Here is a 16,530-nt window from a genome sequence, read left to right as displayed (position 1 = left end):
TCTCCTCCAGGGCTGGTTTGCTTACCTTGCTGTGCAGCAGGAGTACCAGCAGGGGGGAAACAGCCCCGCACTGTTAATTCAGGTGCATGCTGGTTGAACAAACCAACAACCAACCAGTGGTTCTCAGGAGCCACTGAAGAGTTTATGCCTCACCAACACGATAGCAGGAAGGGACTTGTTCAACAGCCTCTCCATCTCCTGGTACACTCAGTTCCTCTGGCACTCCAGTTAAATCATTAACTTGTAAAATTCAAGATGTCACTTGACCTGTTAAACCAGGCTGAAGCATGAGAATCATCCATACCAGACACAGCTCACCTGAACTGAGGTATCCAGCACCAGAAATAAGGTGAGCTTTAGCAATGATGTAAAATTACTGCAAAAGAAATGGCATCTGTGCCAGAAAATCACTAAGTTGCTATCAAATAACTTATCTTACCCTGTACCTTAATGTGTATCTGTTTCCTTGAAATTGCACGTAATGCCACTGCCCACAGAGAACACCTTAAGTGCTCAAAGCCATGGATGCTGGGCCCCCTTGGACATAAGCTGAGGCCCGTTTGTGTCTGTCTGTGTACAGAGCAGTGCTGGGAACAGCTCGGGGGCCTGGCCCCCTTCCCCAGCCGCGTTCTGGGCTCCAGGGGCTCCTGGTGGCTGAGGGGCTTTCACTCCTGTGCCCAGCATGCCTGGGCTCTCGGCTCTCAGCAAAGTGCTGAAGCTGCAGGAATGTTAAAGTTCAGTGTGGATTTGTAGAAGGCACTTCCAGCCAGCATGGAAAAAACATTTTTTCTTATTTCAAGTCCAATGACAGACACTTCCACATGCACGAAGGGGGATTAGAAGCAGCCTTTCTAAGTCCAGTCTGGTAGAGAGACCCCTTTCCAGGAAGGATGGCTTAGAATAAAACTGCTCTTCTAGGTCCTGTCAGAGCAAAGGATACAAAAGTTTGCACAATGTTAAAAACCACAGGCTCTTTATAAATACTGTTAAAATACTCCATATACCTATTTGTAAAATTGTTAATCTTAATTTTCATTAAAATTACATATTAACATATGCCTGTAACAAGTGGCAAAATTTAAAATGCAGTTGATGCTCTTTAAACCAAGTTCATTTTTTAAAAATATGTCACAGAAGGCATCAGACTGATTTTAGTTGTCATTTTGAAAACAGCTGCAGGTTTGGCATGTGTTTCATTAAAAAGGTCCCAGAGGAATCAGTACTTTTCCACATTTAAACCCAGTTAAGTGCTGCTCTGTACTAAGTTTCTCTCAGTTTCTCTGTGCTAAGTTACACACAGTTCTTACCTCTGTGTTCTCCCAGCTTTAAGCACCCTTTCAAAAGCAACCTGTCAAAAATGGCTCTTCTCTCCTCAAAATTACAACCAGAGCTCCTTGTCCCATCTGATCCTTCTCTGTTGGAGTCAACGTCAAGAACTTGCACTGACAGCGAAGGAAGGAAGTTCACGCAGGCTCAAAAGAATGGTTTCATTAGAAATTTATTTCTTTAAACATGGCCACTTTGAGATTAATGATACTACTTCAGGGAACATGAAAGAATAAACAGTTTTAGAAGGGAAACAATCAGGTAAGTCAGGATTTGCTTTTCAAACAGTAAAAGGCCAAGCTCCAAGAGGCAATAAATTTTGGCATACGAGGACTAGTATTTTCAAATCCAAAAGTTGGCTTAGTTTTACAGTGGAAGCTGACTGCAACCTTAGCTACCTTTCCACAACGCTGGACTCAGTCATAACTTAAATGTACAGGAGCATAATGTGAAAAGATTTTGTTTTATTAATTAAAAGTTAACAGCAACAGGCACATATTAAAATGAATATGGCAAAGCCTTTACAAATGGCTTTACGCTGAAGCTCTCTTCCAAAAATGGCTGTTGCAACAAACTGTAAACAGAATTAATAAACAGTCTTTTACAATAATAACAGGGAAATACAAATGAACTAAAAGAAAGCACCAGTTTCTCAAACTAGATTACAGTTGTGCTTACTGTACTTAAAACAATGTAAAACAAATTACAAAAATGGAATGTTTTAAGTTTAAAATTAGTCCTTTAATTTTGTCCTAAAAAACATTTTCTCCTTTTCCCATCAAAAACCCATCAGTGGGTAATGTTTCAGTAGAGGGAGGAATACGTAAACAATGCACTTTTTTTTATTATTTTTTTTCAAATCAAAAACAAATTTGGTCACTTAGCTTTGTGCATAGTTTAAGGCATCTGTAGCAATTTGTTACAGTTTCCTCCCCAGTGTGGCTGTTCATGAAATTGTCACATTCTAAAAGAATAAATTAAAAAAAAAAAAAAGAAAAAAAAAATGTTGCTGTTCAAACCCTTCCCCGAGCCCTCCCGCCCTCCCCCGTCCCAAACGTACTCACACACCCACACATACACACACGCTGCAGCGAAAGGGGCATTTGTACCCTTGTTCTGAAGGACACGCTTCCCATCCCACTTTATTTCAGATTGGCAAATACCCTGAGCTGATTATGGTGTTTAGACATTCCACCTTTTTCTTGCATGTGCAGTTCAAGTGTACAAGAGTGAGAACAACATGCGATGTTCCCACTGCAGAATCGCAATGCAGTTCGGACGCTTCCCCCCCACCCTTCCCTTCCCAGATTCAGAAGTGTTTTTTCGCTGTTAAAAAATTGCATTCCCATATAGCACTGGAGTAAAGCTTGGCTGTGCTCTATGATGAATGCTCAGTTCCCAGTGCACAAACAAAATTATGGCAAATGGGAGGCTTTTCTGGCATCCAAAGAAACAAGAGCTGCAGTCTCAAATTTGATCTTTTTCTTTTAAAAAAGCAAAAAACCCAAGTTAGTGGTTCCTTCACAGCCATGCGCAAAGGTTAAGTCTAGAACCGACAGTTTCAGAGTACATTTGTAAACATCAAGTCTTGCCAGAGGCAGCAGAGGATGGGCACTTCACATTTCCGTATTAAAACAGGGACTGAGTGGAAGGTATGCTTTGAACACATTTATGCAAGTCTTGCTAAATTCCAAGGGAGTGGAACAATCCATGTCAAGTCTTGGATTTGAAGACTGTATTCCAAATATCATGAGAAAACCCAAGCCACGGGGCACGGAGATGCTTTCGTCCCGTTGCTCCAAGGCTCAGTCGCTGCTGTGCTTTGCATATTCGAGGTTCCGAACGACAACCAACTGAGGCGGGTGCATATTGCTCTATGTTCAGATCTGGCGGCTTAAAAAAATTCTGGGTCAAATGGTCTGTGTCAAAGGAAAACTTGGAAATAAATAATGCTGGCATCATTTTACCATTCTACCAAAACCTTGGGCTGGCATGTGTCTCCTTTAATCCAACTGTGCGGATACCGAGGGAAGAGGCAGTTTTGTCATGGAGATTGAGGTCAGGACAATCGAGGTTCCTGAGGTAAAATGTCTGAGTCCATTTCCTCAAAAGTGGGGTCAACATCGTCACCGCTGCCCGACTGTTCCCTCTGCACTCCCTTCCAGCTTGCCTTGTTCAGTCCCAGGTGGCCAAGCATTGTCTGTGACAGCCTCGTGTTGGAAAACCGGGCCCATTCCCCAAACAGTGGTTCCACTAAGTAAGTCATAAAACCTTCAAAAACAAGCAAACAGAGGCAGATCAAATAAAAAAACAATGCAGAGAAAAAGTAAAATACTTATACCAAATACTTTTAATAGCATTTAGTAGCAAATAATAAATGTGCCAAACTACTGTTCTCCAATGTGCATTTAAATATTCATTTAGATATTTTGGGAATCTTTACAAAAAAGACTCTCAAAATGTAGAAGATTTTACGAATCAGTCAGAAGAACAGCAATACACTGCATTACAAATTAACCTTTCTTTCACAGCAATGACCAAATGAAGAGAAATACTGGACAATATGGAGGGGGAGAGAAATCTAAACATCAGCAACTAAGTCACAATTTAGAAAACCTAAAGTTCTAAAAGATTTTATAATTAATTACCCTTCAGTGTGTCTGAATTATTCTACATGGGAAAAAAAGAATATATTGTTTTCACAATAGTAGGGTGACTAAAAATACTTTAAAATACAAATTTTAGAAACTTTTTAAACAAGGCCACAAAACAACACATTGATGTACTTTGTGTGTATGCACATGTTCATTTATTTGTAATGTCTATTTCTATCAAGAAAAAAATCAATGGTAAGATAGCCAAAACTGAGTATTTTAATTAAAAAAATATTATTTCCTAGCATTCTAAATTAAACAGTGCAGTTGATTAAATACATCAGCTTTTGTGTCAGTCTAAAGCATTAATTCATACTGTGCTTGTTGTTAAATTTGTTCTTTTCTTTTACTATGTTTTTAACTGAGTCCCACTTCACCTCCATAATCAACTTTTTTTTTTTTTAATGAACTATAAAAAGACATTTTACTATTTAAATCCAAGTCAGGTTAGCAAAAGCTATTAATATAACGGCCATCCACCATTCTCCATCACATCTCTGCTCACCATCCTCCTTAAAGGCTGTATTTAGAAAGGGAATGCTGACATTCCAAAAAGCTGAACCCCGCATGCCCAGCTGTGACAAGCTCACTGCAAAAGGCACCCAAGACCACGTGGCAAGGGGAAGGGACCCTCCTCTTCCCAAAGCACCCTTCAGATGAGGAAAGTTCTGGGCAGCAGTGTGGAGAAGTCAGAGCTGCCTCCCACACTGTACCTGCTCTGTGAGGAAACAGGGGCTCCAGGACTGGCAGGGCAGCACCGTTCATAAACAATTCAAGAGATGTTATGGAGCAAATAAAAATAAAATTGCTCTTTATAATAAAGTGCTGCCACACGGAATATGTAGGAAATGTATCCAAAGGTGCTTTTTTTCAAATTGCATGCTGACAGAAATCTGCTAAAATGAACTGAATTGCAGTTACCAATCTGGATGTTAGCAATAGTTTCTGTCTGTCGGTCACAAAGTGGACTCACGCCCAAGTGATATTTTTTTTCGATATCACCTAAAGAAACAAGAGTATAACACAACCATTAAATCATCAAGTCCCAACCAAATCAAACACTAACAGAAGTGAACTTGAGTGTTGGTTAACAAGGATACTACCCTGCAGCTGGTGGAATGCATTTACCCTCTCTTCCCAAAACCAGGCAGATCTGTCAGACCAATAATACTTACAACTACTGTATTTAAACACTTGGTATTTTTCATCAAATAGTAATTACAGAAACCCCACAGAATCACAAGTTTCCTGAAGGATTACCATCCTCTTTCCTATAAAGCCTACACTGTCATAGAAATGACAAATTAATCCCCCCTCAGCAATATGGAAGAGGATAGCTTAGCTTTCAGAAATTTCTTGCTAAAGGCAATCTGTGTTTCTGCTTCCCCATCACCTTCATCTAAGATTAAGTCTCACATGATTAGCACCAAATAAAGTAGTCTGTTTCCCATTTACCACATTCATGTGCAAATTAGCAGGTCTCAAGTCCACCGAACTAGCCTTAATTTTATTATAAAACAATTTAGTAACAATGGAGCAAATTCACTCCATTTGCCAATGAAAGGCTTTATTAACTGCTTACATAAGTAGTGTAAACTGCACAGTAACTAAAAATCTCCCTGGCTCTTACCTGCTTACCAACAGGCCTCACAGCTGAAGCTTAAACATTGAAGACGCATGATGAACATACTCCCTAATTTGCTGAAACCACTAGGGCAATTTTAAGGTGGCCATAATTATTAATCTGAAGCACCTTTCAGCTGAGGGATGTATTGCACCAGCCATTCTAGGTTCAGATTCTAAGCAGATTCTCTGCTGAGTTTTAGCAACTCTGACCTTTTGCAGGAAAAACAACCCATGAAAATAAAAAATCCTATACTGTACATCCCTATTAGTGCTAAATATAAATGGACTAGGGCTCACTAAATACATTATATACTGACAGATACTTCTACTCTTACTTGCCTTGATGGAAGAACTCCTCCGTTACTTTTTCACTCCACTGCTTGCTCAGCTCCCATGTCCGACAGGGGTTACAAATATCTGCACACTTCAAAGCCATCTAACAAGTTAACACACAATGTTAGATCACCTTTCCTTCAACACAAGTGCCTGTAATTACTCAACTCCTGATAGCAGATTATTTTAGGTTTTGTGAATAACAAACTTGCCTACCATTTGTGCTCCAAAGTTATGTTCTGTAATATTTAAAAAACACTCAGGGAATTGTGAGATCTCATGATCATCCCTGAGTAATATGGAAATTCAGTCAACTCAAAGTATTTCAGGACCACTATATTTAGTATACTCACTGGTACAGGAACCAAAAATAACTTCAGAAAAAGAAGCATCAAAGCAAGCAAGCAAGCAGTATTTTCCATTTCTGGCTCTCATGCTTGTATTTTTAGCAATAGCTTGCACAAGACAGAACTTCCCATCAGTTTGTCCACCTTCTCTTTAGCCCACAATATGAACCTAGTCAGAAAATGCCTACAAACCTAAGAAGAATCTCAAGACTACTTTTGTTTTTAAAGTTTGCTAAAGCTCACTAGCACAACTGCAAACTGATTCACAACAGCAGTGCTTTCCTTCCCCAAAATACGTTCTGACAAAGCATTTCACAGTTCTGAGGCTGCAATGGAGTTGTTAGAAGAGCTAAACCTTGCCTTGGAAACACCTTGCTTCAGCAGCTCTAAGCTACCAGACTTAGCAACACACACCACCACTTGGGAGAAGTGCTGGCTGTGGGAATTGGAGTCCATTTGTAATGGAACAGAAAGACTAAAAGACAGTTCTGCTCCATTTTGAAAGGAGGAGAAGGCCTGGCAGAAGCAGTTTTTAGTATTTTAAAGTAAATTAGTTTTTCCACTAAAATGTTGTTTTCAAAGACAACAAAGCAAGATCACCTGTAAGATGAAGTGACGGTGGTTTGCGTTCTCCAAACATAGATCTCCTCTATCCAGATGGGATCGGAACATGGACAGGTACTCGTTTTGTTGACTGATGTCTGTGGCAAGAATGAGATCACCTATCTGGCTCTCCATCAGCTGCCTGAAATAAGTGACACCAAACATTCAAAAGCGTATCAATTAAGAACAACAGCCATCACTAGATCTACATGGCATTTTATTATGTTTGTTATTATAGAAATACCAGCTTTATAATAAGCATTTTCACTGAACTGTTTGTTTTCTTTTCCTAAAAAATTCCTGCAACATTCACAGAAATATCAGAATATTTCATTGGCAGCTTTCAGAAAGACTAAAACAATTTTTAGCTTTCTTTCCTCCCCCTCCTTTTTTTTTTCCCTTAAAAATGCACGAACTGATTGTCTCAAGATTATTTCTTGTCAAGAGTAGGTGAAGATGGTCTATTTTAAACTACAGTTGTGGTGGCAGAAGCAGAAAAGACTGCCAAGTTTAGTCTGAACAGGTGCTTGACTACAGGAATACACTCCTTCAATGTGCTTGCAATACATGTTATTTTCTGAGTATCACGTTGCACCATGAACTGCTCTACTCTACCAGCACAGTATCCAGGAATTCTTAAAATAGATCTCTATATTCTGTACTCAAAACTGCTGTGCAATAACTTATCTTGTTTTGCAGGGCTGTCTTAGCTGACAGATTGCTTCTATCTGAAACTAATCTATACTATGTGGTATAAACATACCTGTTTTCTAATGACATATGTGCAAATAAACCAGATTCTCTCAGCAACCCCACTGCCGATCTCCAGTGATGGTTCTCTAATACTGAGGTATTCTGTGAATTAAAAGGGAGCAACACAATCAATCAATGCATTTTTCTTAAACTGAAGAGCTATATACAATTTGGCTGTGTTTTCGGGTTGGTATTTTCTTCTCTTCTGTTTTGTTTTTCCCAGGAGTTAAAACCCACAAATCCTGAATACTTACTTAATTTGCACAATTTTTTATCCCAGTGACATGGAAATGATGTCTGCATTCAATCCTACCACTAGCTAAACACATCACAATTTATACTCCTTTTCTATACTCCTGTCCAAACCTGGTTTTAATAAAACAACTGATTTTATCCTTACCTTATATAAAGTCGCTAAATAATGATTTGTTTTAATTAGGAAAGGTTGGTTAACACCTGGGTGATCCAAATCATGTGTGGCAGCTGCTATTAAACTAAGCAGGACATCCCATGGAGTTAAAGACTTGGAAAGCTGCAAGGCAAACCCAACAAATGTTAGTAATGCAATATGGCCTCAGAAAAAGTGCATGATTGTTGCATTTTTGTTTTTCAGTAATTAACAGCCAATAGAAATTTGGAGAAAATCTTGAAGATGTAAAACTAACATTCCACTGACTTTTCACAGTATTTCCCCCCCAAAAGCTACAAAATTTCAACGATGGTTTAAGTATTATTCTTTCTGAATGGCAAAGTCCCCTCTTAAAAAATGCCAGCACACAAAATCTTTTGTGTCTGGTCATGAAGCACAATTCCTAACCAGACCCCATAAAAGCAGCATATTGTTAAATTAGCTCTCCCTCTCATTTACCAAGTCCATTTGTGTCTATTCTGCTTTAAATTTGTACTAAATTTTAAAAAGCATGAAAACCTTTCCTCCTAAGAGGAAGAAACTAATGCTCTGGAAGACTTAGAACTATTTAGAATGTATTTCTACTCTTATGCAAAATTGTATTTCAAGGTCTACCAGGAACAGAACCAAAGGAGGAAAATCTGCCACAAATAAATATTTTCAATGAGCATGTCAATTAACTCAGCATGCATCTACATGGACTTACTGTCACTGTTCATAGGTGTTCCTTCTTGTGGTTGAGAGGTCTGAAAGTTTAAACTCAGTAACAAAGTCTAGTTTGCACTAAAACAGAGAGGACAGTTCTGCCCATATAAAGGTGAACTGCAGCGAACACCCTGCAAGGACAGAAGTTTATGTTCCCTGTTGCTTTTGCCATCTATCACACCTCACATGTTTATTATGTACTTTAGTGCAACAGAGCTGTAGTTCAGTACACTGAACTATAGCTGTACATGTTACTAAAAATACCAAGCCTATTCTTGTATCTGAAGCTTTACAAAACTTCCATCACGAGTATTAAATAAAAAATGCTCAGAGCTTCCAAACTGAATGCCATAAAAAAGCTCATCGTGTACCAGCTCTGATCAGGCTCACTGCACCAATTGGTCTGAGAGCAGGACTGAGAAACTGAGTGGGAGGAGTGGGCAAAGAGCCTCTGAAAAAGGTTTTATGGAGCCAAAATTCACTTGGTTTTACCTCAGAAGCTGAATAAAGAGCTATGCTATTCAAGGGAATACCAGATTGCTGATAATCTGCATCAAGGTAGATAACTTTTCATCTAGCAACAGAGCACTACAGCTTTCAATTTAATACAGGACAGGACTTTGCCCTGAAAATGTCCAAGACATCACTTGAAGCAGCCTGACAGCAGTCTTAAGTAGCAGAGGAACAAACACTAAATTAGTTTAGCTCCTTAAGGTCTGTCACTCTACCCTTTCTTAAAAAAAAAGCCAAAGAGAACTCCCAACGTATTGCTATGAACTGCCTCTCGTAGAAGCAAACTGTTCAGTAAGAGCAAAGCAAAGGTAATGATAATTTATGGGAAGAAAAAAACCACCCCAGATGACAAGTACACAGGTTTATTGTTGCCAGCTCTGACTCAGGATGCAATTCTATATAAATGTCTTGGGGCACAGCACTATATTAAACAGCTGCAACTTTAATTCCCTGCTCTTGTTCAACAGGAAGTCACACAAAAGACAATGTCAGCTCAGAGTGGGGAAAAAAAGAAAAGCACACTAAGTCTGAATCCACAGCCTCAGCAACAGGGAGGGCAAGTTCAAAAGTGTTTCTTGTTGGTTTCTTTACTTTTGATAAATAATAATAAATATAACCTGTATGTGAATATACACATTCATATATGCATGTAGGTTTATATACAGATCAATGACCTTACTGCTCTCTACAACTGCCTGAAAAGAGGTTGGAGCCGGGGGGGGCTTGGTTGCTTCTCCCAGGTAACCAGTGACAGCATAGAGGACACAGTATAAAGTTGTGCCAGGGGAGGTTTAGGTTGGACATTAGGAACAATTTCTTCACTGAAAGGGTGACTAGACATTGGTATGGGCTGTCCATGGTGGTGGAGTCACCATCCCTGGAGGTGTTTAAGTCAAAATGTTTAGGTGGATGTGGCACTCAGTGCCATGGTCTGGTAGACAAGGTGGTGTTCTTTTGTCACAGGTTGGACTCTTATCTTGGAATGATTCTGTGATATGTGCACACAATCTATTCATATGCACATACACACATACACATATTTCTGTGTGTATGAGTGATGTAAAAGAGAATGCTGCCTTACCTTGGGCTCTTTTAAGTAACAGTGCATGGCCTGAGTCACATCAGCAGCATGAACTGCATTATGATAAGGATTTTGACTGTGATAATCTTCTTGAACCATAACTGCAGAAAAAAAACAAATATCCAAATTTAAATAAAATTGTAATTTTTTCAAGGACCATTTTATAAGCTCCTATTAGGCACAGAAATATGCAGTATCACAAGTTACATACAATAAAAGCATCAGAGTCAATAAATTGTCAGCTGAAACACGATACAGCTGTAAGATTTTTATGCAAAGAAACAGTGTTTGCTAAAGGAAATCAACTAGATGTAAAGTCACCTCAGAGCAAAAATTTAACAACTTGAAATCAATATATAATCTGAGATACTCTGACTTTGAGAACTTCCCAGGGAAGGCTGTCCTTGACAATCTGTCTGAATGGTGAGGCAACACTGAATACAAAATGAAAATCATGCTATTTATCAAACCATTAGGATGACTTCATATCATGAACTAAAACCAGGATTTTAGAGGAATTAAGCACTGCTTTCCCATCACATGAAGTGTTTTTCTTTCCCATTCAGGAAAGTCGTCATGGAATGACCTATATGTATTCTATATGTATTCTAGGCATTTTCTCATATTTGGTACTCAGGCAAATGTAAGCCCATATGCAATTTAGAAAAGAATCTCATTTAGATGATGGTCTGACTAACTACACCTATATTCCATATTCCCTATTTAACTTCCTTGCTTTCCTCCTCTTTTCTCCTGACTGTCCTGGAACATTACAGGCAGGCAGAATTCTTTGAAGGGCATCAACATTAGCTCAAGTACAGGGAATGAAAAAACTATGTTAAAAAGGATTGAGGAGAGAAGCACAGCAATCAAACTATATTCTGAAGTCTTGCCCACTACCTCTAAAATCTTGAGGTTTGCTTGGAAGAACTAATGTGTAGTTCTTCCAAGCAAACCTCAGACGAACATTTTCCTGTCTGACTACAGTCTGTCAGTCCTACCAAACAAACATGCCCAAAAACTTCTTTTCTACTCAATTTACAAGGCCAAAGGATCCATGTAATTATGAATGTAATGTTACAGCATTACTGACGTGGTATTTGTGAAAGCTGAGGTTCATGAAAAGTCAAAATACTGTCACCACCATGTCATCTCAATAGTACTCAAAGATAGGTGACAGCTCATATGAAAAATAATGAAAATCAATATAAATGTCTTTGGGCTTTATTAACCTGCAGTAGAACTCTCTCCCACCTATTCCTCATATCAAGTGCATGAATGCATATATCCCTGGCTTTCTTCTTAATTTTTGTATGGCTTCATAGGCTGATCCAGCTACCTGAACTTTACAGTTTTCCTAACTTACTTATTTTTATTAAAGCAGACCTAGGTCAACATTTTGATCACAGTTTGCTAGAATCAGAATAGCACCACAACCCTGTTTTCAGGAATGTAGTACTTTGCATTTTCTCTCCCCTGGTTCAGGTCTGGAATTAGAACCTGTAAAGACACAGTAAGAAGATGCAGATCTCCAAGCAGACAATGGAAATCACTGAAAGACCGTGTGTGTATATCTGTGTATGTATATATATACACATACACAACAAAACAAAAAAAAATTAAGATCCCATTGGGGGCTAAAATCAAAATTTCTCTACTTAAAAAGATTCTAGTAGATTCTCATATAATGTGAATTTTGTGCAGCACTGGACCATCTGTGCTGTCCTAGTCTTCTGGAATTTGATTTTCAGATTGCTACGGATTAGAGTATAAGAGGTAGCAAAAGAAAAAAATTAATTGTGCTCATGCTAAGAAGCTGTATTTGGAAGAAAGTCCATTATAAAATCAAAGAACCTAAGACAAAGCTTTTTACTGATATTAAGTAGAAGGCATTACCAGAAAGGGAAAGCTGCTGAATTTAAAAAAAATTTAGAAATAAATTTTGCCTTCTTTAAAGACTAATCTCATTTTAGTGGATTATGACTTTGAGTAGCCATATCTAGTTAGAACTCTTATCTTCTGATAACCAGTTAACTAAGCCAGTCATTTCTAACTGATCTTTCAAGTATTATCATTTGCATAATGTCAACTAATCAGATGAGAAAAACAAGCCCCATTCAGTTAGAACTCGAGAAGCCTAAAACCAGATTTCTGTAATCATTTTCCTCCATTCCAAGATATCAGTCATTAAGGTCAGCTGATTAACATTCCTGAAACTGGAGAAAATTTAGTCTACTTTAAAACAACATGAAATGCAAGACAGAACTGATTTTTTTTTTAACTGAAAGAGAACTAAATTGTGAAACCAAAAACATTCTCTTATTTGAAAGGGGAGAAAAGACTTCCAAATGTGATTGCTCTCCTGTTAAGTGACAAACTTTGGAACCACAGAATTGTTTTCTCTGAAACTCTAAAAAACTGCTGAAAGGAACCAGAAACTTGTTTCTCCCAGTCAGTTAAAAAAAATCATCCCACTTCACAAAATTGAAGGTACTGTCACAGAAGAACCAAAGGAAGGAGGTCTCATACCAGCACCTGTCTATGTATTGGGATGCAGACAGTTCTGTCAAGTGAATGTACCACTTGGTTTGAATATGCTACATTGTATTTACAATTATTTTCAAATAAGCACTCCAGTGACACAGGCCCAGACATTAAATTAAACTTGTCCTGTACTCTGTCTAGGAAGAAACTATGTCCAAAGCACAGTGCTTACTTGTAGGAGAATTTGAGCAAGACAGAGGTAACACCAAATTGGCACCAGAAAGTATTTCTGACATACTTCATACAGTTAGGAAACTGTATCATCGGAAAAAGTAAAGATCAATACAGAACTAAAAATCAGAACAAAGATAGGAGCTGTCTAGCCTTTCCCAATATAAATGTCACACAATGTCACATATATTCCTGATTGTTCAATAGATACTAAATAGATTTAATAAATACAATACAGCATCAGCTATGAAACTATTAAAATTCTTAATACTTATTTGGATTTAACACAGAAAATTCTACACTCATACAAACTTTGAGAGATCATCACAATTAATACAATTTAAATCACTGTACAATGTAGACTGCATCAGTAACCCTTCAACCCTTATTGCTGAACTATAACCAGGACTTCAGTTAAGGTATAAAAATGCAGATAAACAGCAATATTCATCAAAATAAAAAGCTGTATTTACCCAAAAATCTACGAAGTTTCATCGTATCTAATTGGAAGTGTTCAATTAGTCCATGTAGGTTAAACAGATGAAAGGTTAAGCTGACTAGACTGTTTCCTAAAAATAAGATGAAAATACTAATTCATTGGAAGCCATGAAATCAGTGACTCTTCCATGAGAAATGCATTATTTCAAACAAATCAGTACAAAAATTATACAAGCGAACTTCTCTACACCAAGTCATGATATTCTACACCAATTCATAAATATTTAAATCTTACTACATGACAAGTTTCCATTAGCTGTCTCTAGTAACCAGTGATTTGGCTTAATTCCAAGGCAATCATCAACTGTCCAATAGCAACTGATAAGAAGAAAATTTTACTGAACATTAAAAAACCCACTTCAACATGCAAATCCATTATAATTACATTTCACTTTATAATTATATTTATGCAACATATCACAAACAATACACAAATATAATCAGGCAAAGAGAAAAGCTAGACAACACTACTGATTAGAGGACATTGCAAATATGCTCTCTCTCATTTTCAGCATATACTTTGCGGACTTCTTATTTCACCTGAAACTCTACAAAAAATGTATACCCTTACAAGCTTATATGTCATCTACTTATAGCTTTATTATAATCTTTTGCAGTGGTAAAATAAGTAAAACTGTAAGAGACACAGTCCACAATGTTTATTTTTTAATAGCTTGTCCATTATTTGCTCTGCAAACGATGTCATGTCTGAGAATCTTCATTTAGCATTACAAAACCTAGCACAGACAGAAACTGAGGTACAAGAAGATAAAGATTTCTTCTAAATCAAGCTTATTACTAGGCTAGAATTAATGTATTCTCATGTCACATCCTCACAATGAAATAAATACACAATTCTTAGAACAACATTTACCGGGGAAATGCCTCCACAGAGGTTCATCCAGGGCAGCTCATCCAGCAGAGTTTTATACACAGCATTCTGCCCGTACAAACTTTCAAGAACAAGGCTGCCTGATCAAAATGTCCACCTAAAATGATTTAATTAGGATGCAAAATGGATGGTGGTATCGTAAGGCTTCCACAATAGAAGCTCTCCTGGTAGTACTTTAAATGTATTTTAAAAAAGCATATCTAAAAGGTAGAGAGGGCTCTTATGAGAAGGGTGACTTCAGATTTCTCCCATTTGATAAACTAATCCAAAAGAAGCTATGCTCACATGTTAACTTGTACACATAGCTTTTTTTCATTCAGTTACGTAAAGTTTATCATTATCTATAAAGCATTCTATTTTTACAGGTCCTTGCTATTTTCATTTTTTTCTATCCATCTTCTGTATTAAATATAACTGTGAAGTTACTATTTTTACACTTGGTTAAGCAAGCACCCCTTCAATGAAACAGAGAAGAAAAAGATCTTTTGGGGCTTAATTTCATGTTCTTGCAACTTTAATTGCAACTTTGCTACCTACTCCACATGACTGCTGCATAATCTGCAAGAGCTGCCCTCCATTCTCCTCCCACACTGGCACTAATGTCACTGTGATATTGGACTTGCTCATCTCCTCCTTCCATTCTGTTCAAAACCCAGCTGCCATTGCTGAGATTGTCACGCAAAACTTTACCCTACCCACTGCAGCAGCCCTCCCTCCTCCTTCCCAGCACATTTACAGATCTGTTTTCTGCCCACAAATGAATACTTAGGGTTTGGGTTTTTTTAACCAACTATTCCTGTAATTCCTACTGCTATTTGTAATGGGTACACAAAAATCACCACAAAATGTCCTCTTCCTTTTTTCTATGTTGTGCAAGCTATCTGAACAGCAGCTTCCCTCTGCTCAGCTCCCAATTCTCCAGGTATTCTATGTCATAATTATAATGGATTAACATCAACATGTCTCTTACAGCACTATAAAGTAATAGAACTATTTTATCTAACACTACATTTATCAGAAAAATACTTGGTCGATACAAATGACCTTTTGGACAGAAACATAAAAATTACCAGCACTCTATAATTGAAAAAAAGAAGTCAAATATCATAAAATTATTTGCTAATTTATATCAAATTACTACTTTAAATTACTAAGAGAGAACAGCAACTTCTAAAGTACATCAAGGGCCTCTTCTAAAAATCAATTATTAGTATCAGTACTGACAGTATCATTATTTTAATGGAGTGACTAGGCAAACTAGGACTCAGATTAAAAACTATTAAATCAAAAAGTACTACCTGATGGAATTTGCACTTTTTAGTACACAAACAATCACAGACAACACTGCAACATAAGTGCCATAGTTACGTTATGCTAGAAGATAAAGCACAAATGAAATACCAAAAGTAAACTCACCATTTGTCAGTCTATCAAAAAGAAAAATATCAAAATTCCAATTTCCAACCTTCTCCAGCATACACTGAAAAGAAACACAAAAGCTGTCATTTTTTAATCAGTAGATGTCTATCTTCCTGTAGCTCAGAGGAGTATTTAAGATTTTAGAGACAGATAAAGTCTTTAGAATTTCTACATAAAAAATAGTAGCAAAAGAATAATTAGATTTGTCTGATAACTGAACAACATCACACATTTACAAATAAAAAGACTAGAGGGAAAAAACTGAACAATAAGTGCCTTGACAGAACTGGTTGGAGATACTGCTTTCAACCTTTAGGCAGTTTCTCAAAAGACAATTAAAAACAATTAGGTTCAAATCAGAAATAGTATGGCAGAATGGCTGCATTCAGATTAGCAAATTTATCTCTGTGTAGTCGTTTACCTTTTCCTTTTTTCGCCTGCTTACAGAACAGTATCGACATGATTCACTAGATATTTGAGCCATTGTAGAAGCATTTTAATTTAAGAACCTGGCTTTTGACTTTTCACCCCACTGAACTAGCACATCTTTATCACAGCTGTTCCACATAAACTGTTCTTCCCACAACAGCAATGAACAGAACAGCAAAGAGTACAAGAGGCCTCACCAGAGTTGAGCAGTTCCAATCTTCGCCTCC

At 37.5% G+C, this 16,530-nt stretch overlaps 1 protein-coding gene across 5 annotated transcripts in view; it reads right to left on the bottom strand.

Moving 5' to 3' along the window:
• Positions 1 to 1,485: 1,485 nt before the first annotated feature.
• Positions 1,486 to 16,530, bottom strand: part of PDE7A (phosphodiesterase 7A) — a 76,017-nt gene continuing 60,972 nt past the window's right edge. For 4 of the 5 annotated variants that reach the window (XM_041473627.1, XM_041473630.1, XM_041473629.1 and 1 more), the window contains 9 exons: positions 15,872 to 15,935; positions 13,539 to 13,634; positions 10,351 to 10,451; positions 8,043 to 8,174; positions 7,653 to 7,744; positions 6,887 to 7,031; positions 5,946 to 6,042; positions 4,902 to 4,982; positions 1,486 to 3,597 (listed from right to left, as the gene is read on the bottom strand). In XM_041473627.1, coding sequence (XP_041329561.1) covers positions 3,386 to 3,597; positions 4,902 to 4,982; positions 5,946 to 6,042; positions 6,887 to 7,031; positions 7,653 to 7,744; positions 8,043 to 8,174; positions 10,351 to 10,451; positions 13,539 to 13,634; positions 15,872 to 15,935 — 1,020 coding nt within the window. In that variant the 3' untranslated portion in view covers positions 1,486 to 3,385. The remainder of the gene's footprint in view (positions 3,598 to 4,901; positions 4,983 to 5,945; positions 6,043 to 6,886; positions 7,032 to 7,652; positions 7,745 to 8,042; positions 8,175 to 10,350; positions 10,452 to 13,538; positions 13,635 to 15,871; positions 15,936 to 16,530) is intronic. The other variant, XM_041473631.1, reaches the window with a different exon arrangement.

Source organism: Pyrgilauda ruficollis, unplaced genomic scaffold (genome assembly GCF_017590135.1).
Source record: "Pyrgilauda ruficollis isolate IOZ18807 unplaced genomic scaffold, ASM1759013v1 scaffold30, whole genome shotgun sequence".
Classification (NCBI taxonomy): domain Eukaryota; kingdom Metazoa; phylum Chordata; class Aves; order Passeriformes; family Passeridae; genus Pyrgilauda; species Pyrgilauda ruficollis.
This window is presented reverse-complemented; position numbering and strand designations above follow the sequence as displayed.